We start from the raw sequence: 18,327 nt of genomic DNA, 5'->3' as shown, positions 1-18,327 counted from the left end.
TACAGATATAAATAAATAGATGAAACCGTTAAAAAAAAAAAAACCCACCATATTAAGAAGTCCCTCTGCTCCCAAGAGCAGGGTCTGGCTCCCCTCAGCCTCCCTGGCCCCTACCATGACCCAGAGAACAGGCCTTTCAACACCAAAAAGCACAGTGAGTGTGGACGCGCACATCAGAAGAGAGAAACAATGCTCAGAACAGCTCCATACAGGCCTGGTGGGCAGGAGCATGCTAAAGGGGGCTGAACACGCCTCTGAGTTTCGGGGTAAAGGGAAGAACCACGGCTGAGAGCTGGGCCACGAATGAGAGAGGGGCTGGCAGAGGAAGGGGTGGGATGGGAGTCACCGACGCAACTCTGAGGCCAATTCTTGGCATGGAGAGTAGGTAAAGGGACGGATATGACAGTGAGCTGGGGAGGCCCCAGGAGACCGGCAGCTACTCGAGGGCTGAGGCAGTGCTGGAAAACCCAGGGGGCTGTGTTACACTGGAACCCCGCACCCACTCAGCCTGGGGGGCACTCACCGAGAAGACGGCGTCCAGTCTCAGCAGGTAACATTCGCTCCTCTCCAGGGGCAAGAGTAGGCTCAGCAACTTGCTCTCTATGAGGAAACCCTGAGGAGAAGGGAGACAATATCTCCAGTAGGAGACGGGGTTCAGGACAAGTCCTGCAGCCCGTCCCCCTCCAGGCAACAAGCCAGGGACGACTCCGCAGAACAGAATCCCAGGGCTGAAATGTCGGGCAGCTGCCAGGCACCCCAGAGGAAGTCCTTCCCGGGATGACTAAGAGTCCCTCTCAGGGACGAAGCTGGTCCTCATGGTGGACTGAGGTGTCCTCAGAAGGCACTGACTCACCTCGCCCACAGGCTGCAGGGGCGAACACCTGAGCTCCCCACCACAGTCCGGACCCGATCCTGTCCCATTCCCTCCCGCCCATGTCACTTCACCCAAATGCTACCCCATACTCAATGGACATGAATTTGAGCAAGCTCTGGGAGATGGTGAAGGACAGGGAAGCCTGGCATGCTGCAGTCCATGGGGTTGCAAAGAGTTGGACACAACTGAGAGCCTGAACAAGAGTCCCCAGACATCCCCAGCACACAGCAGTAGGTGCTGATCTGGAGGGGAGGAAGGCTGGAGAGAGATGGAGACACCGGAACAGAACCCAGTATCCGTCAACTGGGGCTGAAAGGGGAGAAGACTGGGTGCAGCCCCGGAGTGGGAGCAACGCCGGGGGGAGGGCTCCTTGGACAGGAGGCTGCAGGCAGCAAGCCAGCGGACAGAGCACAGTGTCGGTCAACTTCCTCCTTCAGCAGGAGCTGCCCTCAGTGGCAGGAGATCCCCCTCGTGCCCAAGAACTGTCCCAAGTGGACTGGCGCCTGCCAATCTTCACACCATTTCTTTCCCATCTCAGAAACGAAGACCTAAGTAAACAGCAATTCTCTTTGGGTACAGTTGGACTTCTAGCTGAACCAGTTCCAACGAGATCATTACACCAATTCCAGTGGGTTTTCTAACATGAGTGAAGACATCCAAGGCCTAATTCCCCCAGAGTAACTGCAAACTCAGCTCCCAGAGAAAGGCCACCATAGGTTGTGGCCACCTTACTGTCAGATGGATGCAAGGGGACAAGACTGGGACCCTTTCGCTTGCAGATGAGCATATTTTAGCATTTTTTTAAAAAATGAATTAGCAGGGGTCCCTTGCTGGCATGAACCCACCTTGCTGACCCACAAAGGGAGGATCCCTTGGCCAGCCAGGCCAGCTCGGGAGCATGACAGCTTCTCTGCAACCCCGTGAAGCCCAGAGGGGCGGGGTCCCCCCACAACGGCACCATCCTGTGCCAATGGCACCAGTCCACTGCGGCCTCCAGGCCACCTCTGGCCCGTCCAGTGTCATCCAAGGCAGCGTTCGAGAAGCAAGGGCAGAAAGTCGCAAAGCCTCCAGCCAGGCGCCCAGCCTCACCGACTCATCGCACAGGAGCATCAAGATCTTGCGGGTCGTTCTTGCTGAAACTTGCTTCGGCAGGTCCAGGTAAGACTCTGATTCCGAGCTGTCCTGGTCTGCCCTCTCCTCTTCTGTGAAGGGACATAGAAGAGACAGAAAGAGAAGGTGATTCCTCTGCCTGGTTCACTGTGAGGAACAGTCAAACCACTTTCCTTGAGAAAATGTATACCTTCAAAGGCCTCTTCAAGGCATTAAAGTCACTTTAGCTGATGAAAACCTATTATGTTGGGGCGGGGGGGGAATGGGAGGGTTGGGGTTGAAATAAGAGACTATGTGGAGAATTCTGCCGCTCCTGGCCAGCCTATATAATGCCTCACTCTTCCCAACTTTATCTACCTGGAAACGTCACATTCAAACTCCAGCCTTGACCAGGAAGTGGGAGAGAAACCATGAACCTATTTATTCTTATTTTAGAGATCGATCTAACACATCCACTCTATGGTTTCCAACCCTGCGGCAGTTTAGAAACAGTCAATGAAAATGTAGGGAAAGCAGCTGCTTCACAGAAGAGCAACGTCAGCAAGAGCAGCTGATGGCAAGAGCCAAAATTTTTCTTCACCAAAATTTACAAATGTTAAGTTCAAAGCTATACATTCCTTGTCTGAAAACAGTACTAAAAATCACAGTACTACCCAGATTTTACCACTTGCTCAAAAGGTAAAATGAGATAATACACATGAAAAGATTTTGAAAAGTGCAAGACAGCAGATTGCTGGTGCGAACACATGTTCTCAGAGGCCCCTCCACTCCAGCCTACAGACGCTCTGACTCTGTTCCGGTCACCTGCTTCCATTAGGACTTCCTCTAAGATCTGTGTGGTGGACTTCTGTTGCCGCTGAGAAATTGGGCCCACGTTCTTTAGGAACCAGAAGTTGGGTGCCATCCAGGGCAGCCCTAGATGATGGGTATTGATGATTCTGTCTACATCAAAGGCTCTGTTTATCAGGTCCTTCGCCTCCTCTTCATTCATCAGCCAAATCTCCCGAAACTGCTTGTCATCAATGAGAGCAAAATGCCTAGGAGGGAGAGTTACTGATGGTGGTCAGCTGACACCAGGGCTGGACCAGTCCCCCACAGACACCCTCAGCTAGCAGGAGGGCAAGAATTGAGGCAGAGCTGGGGGAAACCCTGGACCCAGCCCCATCTCTGAGCCCGTGATTCTCCCCTATGAGAACAAGGCAGGTGACATACAAGTAAAGGGACAGGTGAGACGGCAGAAAAGATCCTCTGGTGCCCTGGCCCAGGTCCCCAAAGCAGGTGAGTCCACACACTAATGGAATCACTGTCACTACCAGCTCAACTCCCACAATCCCCCTCCTAGGGCACATGCCTTGGGACCCACGTCCCTGACATACCTCATGGCTTTCTGAAGCTCCTTGAATTGCAACACAAGGCGTTTGTAGTCTGAGGTTAGGGACTGGTTCTCCTCCTGAAATTGCTTGACCTGCTTGTTATATTTCGATCTCAGATTGTTAAGCACATCATGCAGGCTGAGTTGAAGAAGGGGGGAAAAAAGTTAGTCTACCGCTGAACTAAGGCTGCAATGTATGTTCCGTCCATCTGCTATCTACTCCACTCAGTTCTATAAAACCTAGGCTCAGACTTGTGGAAGGTGCAGGAAACCCTCCCAAATATTTTCCCAAACACAGCTACAACTGTGATCGAGGAAAGGAAAGCAATAGGCGGTAATGGAATCATCCAGAACTAAATGCATTTGAAGCTATCCAGAACCTCAAACCCACCAAGAGGTAGCCTCTTATTCAAGAGTATGACTGAATCGTCCTCGCACAGCACTTGTCAGGGGCCACATCTAGTGCTGACTCACAGACTGAAATAACCTCCCCCAACTTCTGAAACAAGGAAAACAGAAAGGAAAAACTTATACTGCACCACAAGCCCGTGATATACAAGTGCCCCATCCTGAATGAGCTGACACTATTAACGAGCCTACTAACTCATTCATTCATTCACTCATTCATTCATCAAACTTGAAAACTCTCTTTTGTGCCAAGGATATGTTGGAATACCAAGATGAATACAAGGGTATGTCTGAGTACACAGCACCATCAGTGCACCCAGAGACAAAGACAAACGTTAATTTCAGAACTGGGTGAAGAGTGCTAGGAAGAGCTTCACACAGGGCACCGGGGGAACCTGGCTGGCAGGAGAGGGGGTTGGTCAAAGCTTCCCGCACTAGGAGAGACAGGGCCACAGCATGACGAACACAGGCAGGCCACCGATGCCCAGCTCACTGCCAACAGGAGTTCTGTAACTGGAAATCTGTCACATGAAATAACACAGGCATGGCTTTCAGAACCCAGACCAGACTTCAGACTTCATGCTACTGAACAGTAGCCCCACTAACACAGGAACAGGAAGGTTTGAGGACTGACATAGTTTCAGTTTAAAAATTCTAAAAATAAAATTTTCCCTTTCAAGCATTATTCTGAAATTGTCAGAAGATCCCTGGGGACTTCCCTGGCAGTCTAGTGGTTAAGACTTGACCTTCCAGTGCAGGGAAGGTGGGTTCAATCCCTGGTCAGGAAGGGAAGATCCCACATGCCTCCAGGCCAAAAAAGAAACAAAAAACCTAAAATGCAAGCAATATTGTAACAAACTCAATAAAGACTTTAAAAATGGTTCACATTAAAAAAATCTTTAACAACAAATCAGAAGTCCCCCATACACAAACACTGATCATTCTTATTTTCACATTAAAAAAATGAGACATTCTACCAGATAACTGACCTAGACTTTTGGTTTCACCCTCACCACACTCTCACACACATACATCAAGAGAAGAGGATACAGTAAGTATATAAGCATCATGTAAAAAGGAGGTTGGCAGGTGGAAGGGTGGGGGGGAATCTCATAGATCAGAGAGACTTAAGGAACTTAATTTAACAACGTGATGCAAATGCCTAGATCTAGATGAGGTACTAGTTTAGCTAAGATTCTCAGTGGTAAAAAAATCTGCCTGCAATGCAGGAGATCTGAGTTCAATCCATGGGTCAGGAAGATCCCCTGGAGAAGGGAACAGCAACCCTCTCTAGTAGTCTTGTCCGGGAAATCCCATGGACAAAGGAGCCTGGCAGGCTACAGTCTATGGGACCGCAAAGAGTCAGACACAACTGAGCAACTAACACTTTTCACTGCAAAGGATGCTACGTGCTAAGTTGCTCAGTCCTGTCTGACTCTGCCATCCCATAGACTGTAGCCTGCCAGGCTTCTCTGTCCATGAAATTTTCCAGGCAAGAAAACTGGACTGGGTTGCCATTTCCTTCTCCAGGGGATCTTCTGGATCCAGGGATAGAACCCACAGTCTCTTAGGGTCTCCTGCATTGGCAGGCGGGTTCTTTACCACTTTAACAACAAAAGTTAAACAACTTAAACAACAGTTCTTTGGAGAATATGAATGTGATCCAGATATTTAGATGAAATGAAATTTGCTGAAATGAAAAGGTGGAGGTTACTGACTTTTTAAAAAGAGATTACAAAAGAGTTGTAGTATGATGTCATATCTATATATTAATATAGAGAGGGGAAGAAATATACTTAATCCCTGTTAGTAAGAATATGGTATTTTTATGTCTTTATCTTGGCTTCCCTGGTGGCTCAGTGGTAAAGAATTTGCCTGCCACTGCAGCAGCCACAGTAGATGTGAGTTTGATCCCTGGGTTGGGAAGATACCCTGGAGAAGGGAATGGAAACCCACTCCAGCATTCTTGTTGGGATAATTCCATGGACAGAGGAGCTTGGTGAGCTATAGATGGTAAGGTTAAAAAGAGTTAGACACGACTGAGCACATATGTTTCTATCTTACTTTCACTTGAGGTATTTTCCAATTTTGTATAATGCACATGTACTGTTTCTGTAATTACAAGTTGAGATTTATTCTCCAGATAGCCCTGTGCACACGCAAAGTGACACACTGACATAAGTACTGGGTTGGCAAAAAAAAGTTCATTTGGGTTTTTCTGTAAGATGTCATGGAAAAACCCGAACGGTCTTTTTGACCAACCTAATACTTATGTTGGCATTACTTGCAACAGCAAGGGTTTAGAAGTCAACAAAATGCACAGCAGTGTGGGCCTGGTTGAGTAAATTCTAGCATATCTATGCAGTGTTATACAAGACAGCTTAAGAAATAACGTGAACGTTCTCTATGAACTGGTATGGAAACATCTTGAAGATACAGAACAATGTGTATAGGATGCTATTAGTTGTGTAAAAGCAGATGGGCATGAGACTTTGTGTTTGCTTGTATGTGCATAAAGAAATTTTGGAAAAAGCAAAAGAAACGAATCCAGAGGTGGGACAGAGGACCAAGACAAAAGACGGATGGGAGACAGATTTTTTGCTATAAACTCTTCTTTTTGCTGTAAACTGCCTGTGGGGTCAAGAGGACAGAACCAGTTGAATGTATCCTGTTTTCAAAGGAAAAAAAGAAAAACTTATTTTAATAAGAATTAGTTATGCGTACATGCTAAGTCGTTTCCGTCATACCTGACTCTTGGACCGCATGGACTGTAGCCTACCAGGCTCCTCTGTCCATGGGGATACTCCAGGCAAGAATACTGGAGTGGGTTGCCATGCCCTCTTCCAGGGGATCTTTCAGACCCCAGGATCGAACCCATGTCTCTTACCTCCTGCTTTGACAGGCGGGTTCTTTACCACTAACACCACCTGGGAAGCCCTAAGAATTAGTTATACTTCTAACAATTTCTACTCCTACAAAAGAGTACATACCCATCCCTCTTTTCAGTAGAGAAAGGCCCAGAAGAAAGACACTCTGCATGCGAGCTTACCGGTTGATCTTCCTCTTCTGCTGGGACTTAATCACTGTGCTTTCTTCATCTCTCTTCTTCAGCACCTGGAAGTTGTACTCTAACTTTTCTTGGTTTAGCTGATAAGTTGCTTTCATTTGCTGAAGCTGTTGCTCAAGAATCTAAAGTTTTAAAAAAATAATTCTAATTGGTCCTGGTACAATTTATTACACCCGAGGGTCCCTAGTCATTTGTTCTGAAGTCATATTGGAGGAACCTCAGGAACAAGTGTCTCTACCTGAATTCTTAGAAAACTTATCATTAGAAGCAAATTAAAGGTCTGGACAATGGCTCAGATGGTAAAGAATCTGCCTGCAATGCAGGAGATCTGGGTTCGATCCCTGGGTTGAGAAGATTCCCTGAAAGGGAGCATGGCAACCCACTCCAGGATTCTTGCCTAGAGAATCCCCATGCACAGAGGAGCCTGGTAGGCTACAGTCCATAGGGTTGTCAAAGGACAACACTGATCGACTAAGCATACAATGCCACATAATATTTTTATAATTTAGCATATGTGAAATATTTGTTTATCATATACCATGATGTTTTATTATTTCCTTATAGTATCTAAATTTATGTTGATTTGATAATCTTCAATATTATAAAATAATGGTGGAAAGTACTGCATGTAAAATATTGGGAGTATTTTACTTTCTTACAGTAGATTCTCAGAAGTCAGGTTCAAAGGTTCTCAGTAAACTGATTCCCACAATTTATGGTTCATACTCCACTGACTGTGGGCAAGTACCCACCTCCCCACCTGTCAGTGCTCAACACCATGCAGGGCAGGCCTGGCCCTTGGGGCGGGAGGCCTGGGAAGGAGCAGGGAGCTGCCTGGAACCGCACCCCACTCTTGCTGAACATGCTTAAAGTTTCATTTAGAAATTTCTGACTTGACAGTATCCCAACAGGCCTATAGAAGATGCTGAAGGCACAGCTTCATCTCAAGTGCAATTACCCAGGGTGGTTCCAGCCTGAGCCACTGCTCTGGGCCCTGCAACCTTCTAGGGATGGCTGTGTGCTATGTCCACTGAGCGAAAAGATTCTCAGCAATTCTCCCAGCAAAGTCATGATGATTTATGCCACTGTGCTCCAATCATAACCATCTCTGCTGCTTCAAATGGGACAAGCCCTGGATACTGGGGAGGCCACTGTTCAGCATGGGTGGCACAGAAGTCCAATAGGAAAGTTTTTTGTTGGATGGTGACAATCTGAGAGAGTGTGAACACTCACAGAAAAGGAGGGTCTCCAGAGCTGCTCTGGATTTTGGACGATCATGAGCAAACTCCAGGCTTTGCTGGGATCGAGGCATTGGGGAGCCCCGTGACCCTGAGCATCTGGGTGTCTGCTCTAACCGTGTCCATGGACCTCCTTTGCAATGAGCCCCTGTCACTAAGACAGCATTTGCCAAACTTATTGGGCCATAGAACAATTTTTATATTTATAACACAGGAAGAGCACGTAAGTTATAAATGTGAGCCCTACTATATGAATTCTCCAGTGAATTTTATTCTGAAAGGCAGATTATTACATAATAATCATTATGTAAATAGACTCTATTTTTCTTACATAATACATCTTCAAAGGAAAAAAATACCACTGGCACTATTTTTTTGTTGTTGGTTTTGTGAAACCATCATCAATATTTCACCTAGTTGAATAGAGTTTACAAAACTCTGAACAAAAGTAATTAGGCCATGTATTTTTCTTTGTGACCTAAAAGAATTTATTAGCACCACACACTAACCAACTGAGCTAACCAGCCAGTGGATGTGATCTAAAAACAGATCTTAAATCTAAGTCAGTTTTATAGGCAAAAATATATATAATAATAATAATAATAATCTGTCACTGGATTGTTTTAATTTACAGTCTTTTGCCTGTACATGCACTGTTGAATATTTATTAGCCAATTTTATTTCCTCTTGTTGAAAATATCTACTCCTGCTTTTTGTTAATATTCTTAGGGAACTGGGGCTTTCCTGGTGGCTCAGATAGTAAAGAAGCTGCCTGTAATATGGGAGACCCAGGTTGGATCCCTAGGTCAGGGAAGATACCCTGGAGAAGGGGATGGCTACCCACTCCAATATTCTTGCCTGGAGAAACGTCTGTGCTTATTCAATTATGCAAAGATATTTTGCAAAGCTGTACTCTGTGTTCCTATAGACTAATGGCAAAACATCATGTTTAGTTTGGAAGAATCATTTATAAAGACTGTAATTTAACCTGTCACCAAAATCCTTCAGTGTTCCAGGGACTGTGGGTGTGGATCACCCGCCTCTTCTCCTCTTTCTCCTGGGGCAGTTGGAGGAGCCAGGGAGCTCCTTTCTGAAGCCAACTCCTGCCCCAGGCTGACACTGGTAGCCAACATCACCCCAGCAGAACAGAAATTTAGTACAGCCTTTCCCTCTGGCCTTCTCAGCTGATTCTAAAGATACCACTGGGCCTCTTTATCACTGATCTCAACCTGTGGGGGTGGAGGGAGCCCCAGGGATTCCGTTAAGAACTACAGACTCCGAATTCCAAACTCTTGCTTACCCTTTTCTTCCTGTCACTCACTCTTTAAAAAAAAAAAAAAAAAAAAAAAGGCCTTTGTGGCCATTAGCAACGAATATGAACTTATCTTTTTGTAGAATTTTTATGTTATTTATGTTTGTTTTTGACCTGGCTGGGCCTTTGCCGCTGCGTGGGCTTTTCTCTAGTTCCAGAGAGTGGGGGCTGCTCTCTGAGTGGCGTGGGCTTCTCCTGTTGTGGAGCAAGGGCTCTAGGGCACTCGGGCACCAGCAGTTCCGGCTCTCGGGCTCGAGAGCACAGGCTCAATCATTGTGGCACATGGCTTAGTTGCTCCTTGGCATGTGGGATCTTCCCAGACCAGGGACTGAACTCGTGTCTCCTGCAGTGGCGTTCTTATCCACTGAGCCCCCAGGAAAGCCCTCATTCACTCTCTTAAACTACTTAGACTATTCACAATCTTGCTTTCTAACTCAAACGATTGTTAACTCCTAGAGGACAGAAACTATATCTTATTTGTTTTTATGCTTTGCACCAGGTAAGTTCACAATACTTGGTAAGTAAATACCTTGTATTTAATTTTTGTGATTAATATTCTGGCAGTAAAGTTGTACTAAACCATTTTCCAATTTTAAATGAGCACGTAAGGCCTAAAAATAAAAGTTGCTTCCTACATCAAGAACTAAGTGTTCCTAGCTCTTTTATTTTGGAGTGGTGGGTATCGGTGGTTAAACTGTTGAGTATATAATGTTTATAGGTTTCTCTTTGTTCATTGTTAATATGACCTTTCTAGTAGTAAGAACTGAAAAGTATACCTTCTTATTTTCACTTCTTGTACCTATTAAACCAAACCTATAGGTACTGGATCTTCAATATTTTGGGGGTTTGCAAAAAAAATTAGTTTCGTATTTTAGAAATGATACAGTGCAAAGAATTAGTGTTAGGAAGTGAACCGCATGCCATATCTTTCTGACAAAAATTGATGCTATCTGACTTTACTATCGTGACTACAGCTCCAAGGCACTATGATAAAGTTCAATCTACTAAAATATTTCACATATTGCAATATGGGTAATCCATGATTCAATTACCTTTTCTCAGTTCAAGGGTAAAACGTGGTACGGTATAGTCATTCTGCCTGCCTCTTGAGAAATCTGTATGCAGGTCAGGAAGGAACAGTTAGAACTGGACATGGAACAACAGACTGGTTCCAAATAGGAAAAGGAGTACGTCAAGGCCGTATATTGTCACCCTGCTTATTTAACTTCTATGCAGAGTACATCATGAGAAACGCTGGACTGGAAGAAACACAAGCTGGAATCAAGACTGCTGGGAGAAATATCAATAATCTCAGATATGCAGATGACACCACCCTTATGGCAGAAAGGGAAGAGGAACTAAAAGCCTCTTCATGAAAGTGAAAGAGGAGAGTGAAAAAGTTGGCTTAAAGCTCAACATTCAGAAAACGAAGATCATGGCATCCGGTCCCATCACTTCACGGGAAATAGATGGGGAAACAGTGGAAACAGTGTCAGACTTTATTTTTTGGGGCTCCAAAATCACCGCAGATGGTGACTGCAGCCATGAAATTAAAAGACGCTTACTCCTTGGAAGAAAAGTCATGACTAACCTAGATAGCATATTCAAAAGCAGAGACATTACTTTGCCAACGAAGGTCCATCTAGTCAAGGCTATGGTTTTTCCAGTGGTCATGTATGGATGTGAGAGTTGGACTGTGAAGAAGGCTGAGTGCCAAAGAATTGATGGTTTTGAACTGTGATGTTGGAAAAGACTCTTGAAGGTCCCTTGGACTGCAAGGAGATCCAACCAGTCCATTCTGAAGGAGATCAGCCCTGGGATTTCTTTGGAAGGAATGATGCTAAAGCTGAAACTCCAGTACTTTGGCCACTTCATGAGAAGAGTTGACTCATTGGAAAAGACTCTGATGCTGGGAGGGATTGGGGGCAGGAGGAGAAGGGGACGACAGAGGATGAGATGGCTGGATGGCACCACTAACTCGATGGATGTGAATCTGAGTGAACTCCGGGAGTTGGTGATGGACAGGGAGGCCTGGTGTGCTGCGATTCATGGGTGGCAAAGAGTCGGACCCGACTGAGCGACTGAACTGAACTGAACTGATAGTCATTCTGACACAAGGAAGAACTCTTACACTGATGAACTGCACGCAGGTTCCCACTCTGAGAGTCTCCATCTGTCTGCCTACCAAATACCCACACCTCACCACTAGTCCATCCAGACAGCGTGAGCCAGGAAAGCCAGGTCTCCTGGGCTACCTGCCTCTCTGCCCCTCACCTCCCTAGTCTTACCTCTTAACCTCTATAATCTCCTCATGTCCCATGTCCTTCTTGGCTTCATTCGTGTCCTTCAATAACTTCTTGACTTCATTCAAGCATTTGAACATTGGATTAAGAACATGAGGTTCCAAGCCTACAACTCAACAGCAATAAGTTACTCAGTTACGAAATGGGGAAAGAACCTGAACAGACATATCTCCAAAGAAGACATGAAGATGACTAATGGGTACATGAAAAGATGCTCAACACCACTAATCATCAGGGAACGGCAAATCAGAACCACAATGAGATATCACTTCACACTTATTAGGATGGCTGTTATCAAAAAACAAAGGACAGCAAGCATTGGCAAGGATCTGGAGAAAAGAGAATCCTTCAACAGTTAGCAGAAATGCAAACTGGTACAGCCACTATGGAAACAATATGGCAGTTTCTCAAAAAATTAAAAATAGAGTTACTATTTGATCAGGTAATATTAATATGTAACCTGAAAATTTGAAATATGGAACTCAAAGAGGTATCTGCATTCCCATGTTCATTGCAGCATTATTCACTTCAGTCAAGATACAGAAACAATCTAAATACCTGATGATGGACTAATGGATTTTTAAAAGGTTCCCTGGTGGCTCAGACAGTAAAGAATTCACCTGCAATGTAGGAGACTGAGGTTTGAAGCTGAGCTGAGAAGATTTCCCCAGAGAAGGGAATGGCTACCCACTCCAGTATTCTTGCCTGGAGAATCTCCATGGACAGAGGAGCCTGGCAGGCTACAGTCCATGGGGTCGCAAAGAGTTGGACACGACTGAGCAATTAACACTATATACATACAATGGCATATTATTCAGCCTTTAGAAAAAGGAAATCCTGCCATTTGCAACAGAAATGAACATGCAGGGCATTATGCTAAGTGAAATAAGCCAGATACAGAAAGACAAATACTGCATGATCTCACTTACATGTGAGATCTAAAATAATGAAAAAGAAGCAGAGAGGAAAATTTGCAATGAGGGGCTGTCAAGGGCTGGAGGCGGAGAAAGCAATGGCACCCCACTCCAGTACTCTTGCCTGGAAAATCCCATGGATGGAGAAGCTTGGTGGGCTGCAGTCCATGGGGTCACTAAGAGTCAGACACAACTGAGTGTCTTCACTTTCACTTTTCACTTTCATGCATTGGAGAAGGAAATGGCAACCCACTCCAGTGTTCTTGCCTGGAGGATTCCAGGGACGGGGGAGCCTGGTGGGCTGCCGTCTATGGAGCCGCACAGAGTCGGACACGACTGAAGCGACTTAGCAGCAGCAGTAGCAAGGGCTGGAGGAGGGGAAGATGAGGAGGTACTAGTCAAAGTGTTACAAAGTTTCATCTGTGCAAGATGAATAAGTCCTGGAAATATAATGTATAACCTAGAGCTCATGATTAACAATACTGTACTTAAACTTAAAAATTTGCTAAGAGGGTAGATCTTCTATTAAAGGTCTTTACCACAAAAAGAAAGACAAAACAACAACAAAAAAGAATGTGAGGTTCCATTATTTCACTATTCGAGACTAGTATGTACTGCTATCATGTAAATGATCATAGAACCAAGATAACTTCAGAAAACTTAACTATAGCTATTTTCATTAACAGCGTAATGTGTACAGCCCACAGAAGCCATGCTGCTTTCTTACAAAAGTCTACTGTTCCTTGTCAGTAACTCTCAGCTCCCTGACATTAATATTAAGAAAGGCTCAAGAAAATTCTCAAGACTGGAAACATATTTGTAGTCTAATAGGATTTTTTTTAATGCCTGGGGCCATGGCAGTGAAAGTGCTGAGTCCACTGGACCACCAGGAAATTCCCTAATAGGGTTTTTAAATTTAATCTCATTATACAAGAGGAGTTAAGAACTGAAATTCTACCAAAGGCTATGTGGAAAAACTTTAACATGTTTTTCTAGATGAAGACTGAAATGAACAGAACATGCTTGAATGTTAAGATGCAACTATGTTACATCTAAACATAATTAGGGATAATTTTTTTTTTTAACCGATGTTGAAACACAGAATCCTATGTTTGTACGGAACTTTAGGAACCAGAAAATCTAACCCCCTTCCCACTGCAGGAATCCTTCTACACTGAAGACAGACACAGTCATTCAGCCTCTGAATACTTTATGACATAAAAGGACTCTTGTTCTGTGGGATGACCCTTTTCTGTGTTAGGCGGTTCCAACGATGAGGCAGTTCTTTCTGATGGTGAGTCGGAATCTGCCTTACTGCTATGTTCAACCAGCATCAGGAGGCTGTTTGGAATACTGGGAAAGACAGAAGTTACCAAGGCACACAGAGGGTGAAGGTGAAGGTAAAGTCGCTCAGTCGTGTTCGACTTTGCGACCCCGTGGACTGTAACCTACCAGACTTCTCCGTCCGTGGGATTCTCCAGGCAAGAATACTGGAGTGGATTGCCATTTCCTTCTCTAGGGGATCTTCCCGACCCAGGGATCGAACCCAGGTCTCCCACATTGGAGGCAGACGCTTTAACCTCTGAGCCACCAGGGAAAGCACACAGAACTGGGTTTGAATCCAGGGCTTACCATTTACCAGATAAACAAACAGCCTTGTCTCTGAGCCTCAATTTCATGGCATATAAAATGACACTAGTGATTTCTCCCCTTCGAGTTACTATAAGGATTAGGGAAACTGTGTGTTAAGTGCCTGGAGTATGGTAGGCACCCATTGCATGGTGGCCACCCTACCATTACCTGGCCCTAGAGACATTTTCCCTCCACCTGGCAAAAATGCGCAATTCTCTCAATGATCCGTCACATGCCATGGTTTCCAGACCCCTTCAGCATCTTGGCAATTTTTCACTGGTTTTTTACAGAAAGAATTCCTCCACATGTTTCTTGTAAATAAGCTCCTTCAGATACGATCACTGAGAGCAGATAATGAGTAAGTATTGGTTGGGTGGACTAGCTCTAGAATATTGTGAGTGTTTGCTAAGGATGAGACGTTCACAGGTGTTCCGTCTGCCGAGCCGCCCAGACACCCTGGCGGAGAAACAAGCCACACCTGCACGTCCTGCTCCAGCTTGATCTTGATCGTGTTGTACTCTTCGCAGTCCCAGATCCTCTGCTTGTTGAGCTGTTTCTCATAGTCCTCCACTTTCTTGATGCGGTTCATCAGATATTCCAGCTAAAGGCATAGGGAGACAAGGGGAAGGACAGGCCCCATCCCTGTTCTAACTCTGAAGGGAGTTTCTCTGCCCTCAAAACCTCTGTGCCCCAAGGCTTTGAACTCAAAGGCCATGGCTTGCATTGCTTAACAGGGTCCTGACTCTATAGACTCTAAGAGGAGTGCAGACCCTACCATCAGACATTTGTATTTCTAAGAAAAAAAAAAAATCTAATGGATTTTGGTCATATTATTTCTTTGTTCTTTATGTCTCTGAAATAAATTGATAATCTTACATCCTTTAGAATGTGTCTTAAAACAGTTTCTTGGGCCACAAATACCCATGGCTGGGGGAGATACCCAGAAAACAAAGGAGAGAGTGGCCGGACCAGTGAAACCAGAGGGCTATACACGTCGTACCAACCACCACCACCACAAGAGGGGGCTGTCCACAGGCCCTACTGCTGACCTGGCAGTAGCAGTCAGGATGTGGGGTTACAGCAGTCTTCCCCAAGGTACAAAAAGCTAGCAAATCCAGCCTCAGCAGGAGTTACCCCAGACTCTACAAATCACCACTGACACCTCCGCCTCCCCCACCGGCCACTCTCTGACCTCTTTGGCGTTGTGAGCCTGTAACGCCCGCTCCCATTTCTTCTTATTGCTGGTCAGCAGTTCCTGTCTCTCCACCTCAAATGCTTTCTGCAACCAGAAGGAAAAAGGGCTCTTGAGTCTGCTTTAATCAGGCAGGTCCCACACCATCAAAGAGCACTCAGACAGCAGCAGCAGCATTGCATCTCCACCCACACAAAGTCGAACCCAAATGCAGATTTGTCAGGTTTCATGCACCCAAAGCACCGTGGAAGGAGCTGCATGGGGAGTGTTACAAAGCCTACCGCTTCACAAGGATTGTGAGAGGAAGTGTCCAGCCGTCCTATGTCCAGTGGGGGACAGCCAGGGCCTAGAAGTCACAAGGCCAACCCTGACATGTATCCACTGGGACTTGAGTGGCAGCATTGCAGTGGCTGGGGTTTCCATGAAGCAAAGGCAGCATGGAGCTCACAGAACAGGGGGTGGGGGTGGGGGTGGATGGGAATGCAGAGATAAGTCTGTGCTAATCCAAAGAGAGAGGCCCCCACCTCTTGGTTCTCTTCCATATTTGGAAAGGCCTGTCTGGATGTCAGTCCTTAACATTTCAGGCCAGTCCAGAGTACAGGCTCCTGGATTTTGTTTGGCATGCCCCTTTCCCCTCCCCACATTCCTAACTGTCATAAACACGTTAGATAAGTGGCTCAAAAATGCCTGATGTTCTGGAACATTGATCTCCCTCCTCTACTCCTCTTACTTTACCCTGTTTTATCTTCTTTCCAAGTGCTTATCACCACCTGTCAAATTACATACATAGTAATCTATCTGTCTATTGGGTAGCTGCCTCTGCTAGAATACAGATCCCATCCAGGACTTTGTCCCTGGTTGTTGCCCCAGCCCCTGGCACAGTGCTTGCCATTTAGTAGACACTTGCATATTTGTTGGAGGAGCGAACATATGAACAAGCAAATGAATGAAACCCTAGAGCAGAGACCTCAATGAGAGCGGTGAGACGGAGCAATTACAGCAGTCTAGGGCCCTCCCTGGGTGGTTAGGACAAGCCAGCCTCCCCCCCAGGGGACTCCTCCCAGGCCCTTCTGCCAGGGGCCTCCTCCCAGGACAGGGGGGCAGCTCTCTCACACACCATTACCTCGATATTTTGGAGCTCCTGGCGAAACGTTTTCATCACATTCTTCACCTGCTCTTCCATTCTCTCCAGGAGCAGGCAGATGTCATCTGACTGTTTCTTCAAATCCTTCACGTACTGGTCATCTTTCATTTTTAACTCCTAGAGAAGAGCATATCAAAGGTTCGTCACCAACTGAGACAGAAGCCAGAGTCTGCCAGCCCCCCACCCCCAGACCACCCTCGGACCGCTCCCATCAGCTTATGCACTAGAAAATAAAGCTGCACAAAGGCAAGGTGCTGGATAGGCTTCTTCCTCGCCTATCCAGGGAGAAGCATGGGTGTTTGGAGCCCATGGGCTCAGCTCAGGGCAAAGCCTCAATGAGAAAACCAGGACCAAACCCCAAGAGGATTACTTGCTGCAAATCTCCCTGCAGGCTCCCAGAAAACCCAGGTGGCTCCTGCCGAGCAACGAATGTCCATATTGCAACATGGGCACACATCTACTGCAGACTGTTCCATTCCTTAACTAAGCACAGAAAGCCTGAAACGGCATTTACTACAACAGGACATCTTTCTCTTAGGCAGCCAATGATTCTAAAATGACTGCAGAACTTTTTCTTCCGGTTAAAAGGGACTGAGGGACTTCCCTGGTGGTCCAATGGCCAAGAATTCACCTTACAAGGCAGGAGACACTGGTTCGATTCCACATGCTACCAAGCAACTAAGCTTGCACACCACAACTAAAGAGCCTGTGTGCCCTGACACAGCCAAACAATAAATATATACTTTTTTAAAATAATAATCTTTTAAAAAAAAGTGTATAGCTTGAAACAACAAGGTCCTACTGTAGAGCACAGGAACTATATTAAATATCCTGTGATAAACTGTAATGGAAAAGAATATGAAAAAGAATGTATATCTATGTATAACTGAGTCACTTTGCTGTAGAGCCATAATTAACACAATATAGTAATTCAACCATACTTTGATTAAAAATATTTTTAAGTGTATTGCCCAAGCTGTACTACATCCTTGGTAATGAAGTAAGGCCTCTGCCTTTCTCCATTCAGGAAAAGCACGCATTCTCCCAGCTCCATTCCCTGTGGTGGACCCAGGGCCTGGCTCTTGCCTGCTGTAACTCGCTGATCAGCTTGTTCTTATCTTCAATCAGCCCCGCGCAGTGCACCTGCTGGGCATTGAGCATTTCCCACAGCTCCTGAGGGATTCTCCGCTGCTTGCCCTCCTCCCACTTCATGGTGATCTCATCAAATTTGTCCTGGCTGGTCTTGACCTCGTTCTCCAGCTTTTCAAGTCTGCAAATATACAAACAAACCAGTTCTGGAGGCTGCCTTTCAAGAGCACAGGCTGGTTCTCTAGGATCTGGAAAACAGGCCATGGTACCAAGCCCTGTCTGCCTCCAGGTAGAATCACTGCAAACCAAACCAGACTCTAAGAAAGCTTCTTTTAGTTTAAAGCTTGACTGACTGTAGATAACAGGCCAAATAAACAAAGTGACCCAGGACAAAAATGGATCAGCATTAAAGCTGTACAAACACTGTCAGGAGCCAGCATGGGAGATCCCATCCATGACAAGGTCATGCAGGACTCGAGGGACTCCCTGGGCCCTCCCACCCATGACAAGGTCACGTGGAAGAAACCTGATAGCAAGGCTTCAGGATTCGAGGGACCCCCTGGGCCTGCTCGAGCATCTACCCCAAAACCAGAATCTGTCTGTCTTACTATTTTATGTCTTTCACCAACTCTTCTGACATTAACAGGGGGCTGTCCCCAACCACCTTTCTCT

At 45.8% G+C, this 18,327-nt stretch overlaps 1 protein-coding gene across 9 annotated transcripts in view; it reads right to left on the bottom strand.

The window, feature by feature from the left end:
- The window catches only part of DRC1 (dynein regulatory complex subunit 1), a 120,850-nt gene that overhangs the window by 86,879 nt on the left and 15,644 nt on the right, over nt 1–18,327 (bottom strand). For all 9 annotated transcript variants that reach the window (XR_006059134.2, XR_009599776.1, XR_003588667.3 and 6 more), the window contains exons 4-12: nt 17,653–17,836; nt 16,546–16,683; nt 15,423–15,509; nt 14,709–14,831; nt 6,814–6,953; nt 3,361–3,495; nt 2,789–3,021; nt 1,964–2,076; nt 524–613 (exon numbers count right to left, since the gene is read on the bottom strand). Coding sequence is in view for 2 of the 9 variants with exons in the window: in XM_027966591.3 (XP_027822392.1) it covers nt 524–613; nt 1,964–2,076; nt 2,789–3,021; nt 3,361–3,495; nt 6,814–6,953; nt 14,709–14,831; nt 15,423–15,509; nt 16,546–16,683; nt 17,653–17,836 (1,243 nt within the window). In the remaining 7 variants the exon portion in view is untranslated. The remainder of the gene's footprint in view (nt 1–523; nt 614–1,963; nt 2,077–2,788; nt 3,022–3,360; nt 3,496–6,813; nt 6,954–14,708; nt 14,832–15,422; nt 15,510–16,545; nt 16,684–17,652; nt 17,837–18,327) is intronic.

The sequence above is a fragment of the Ovis aries genome, chromosome 3 (genome assembly GCF_016772045.2).
Source record: "Ovis aries strain OAR_USU_Benz2616 breed Rambouillet chromosome 3, ARS-UI_Ramb_v3.0, whole genome shotgun sequence".
Taxonomy (NCBI): Eukaryota; Metazoa; Chordata; class Mammalia; order Artiodactyla; family Bovidae; genus Ovis; species Ovis aries.
The sequence above is the reverse complement of the archived record's forward strand: the minus strand, read 5'-3'. Positions and strand labels throughout refer to the sequence as shown.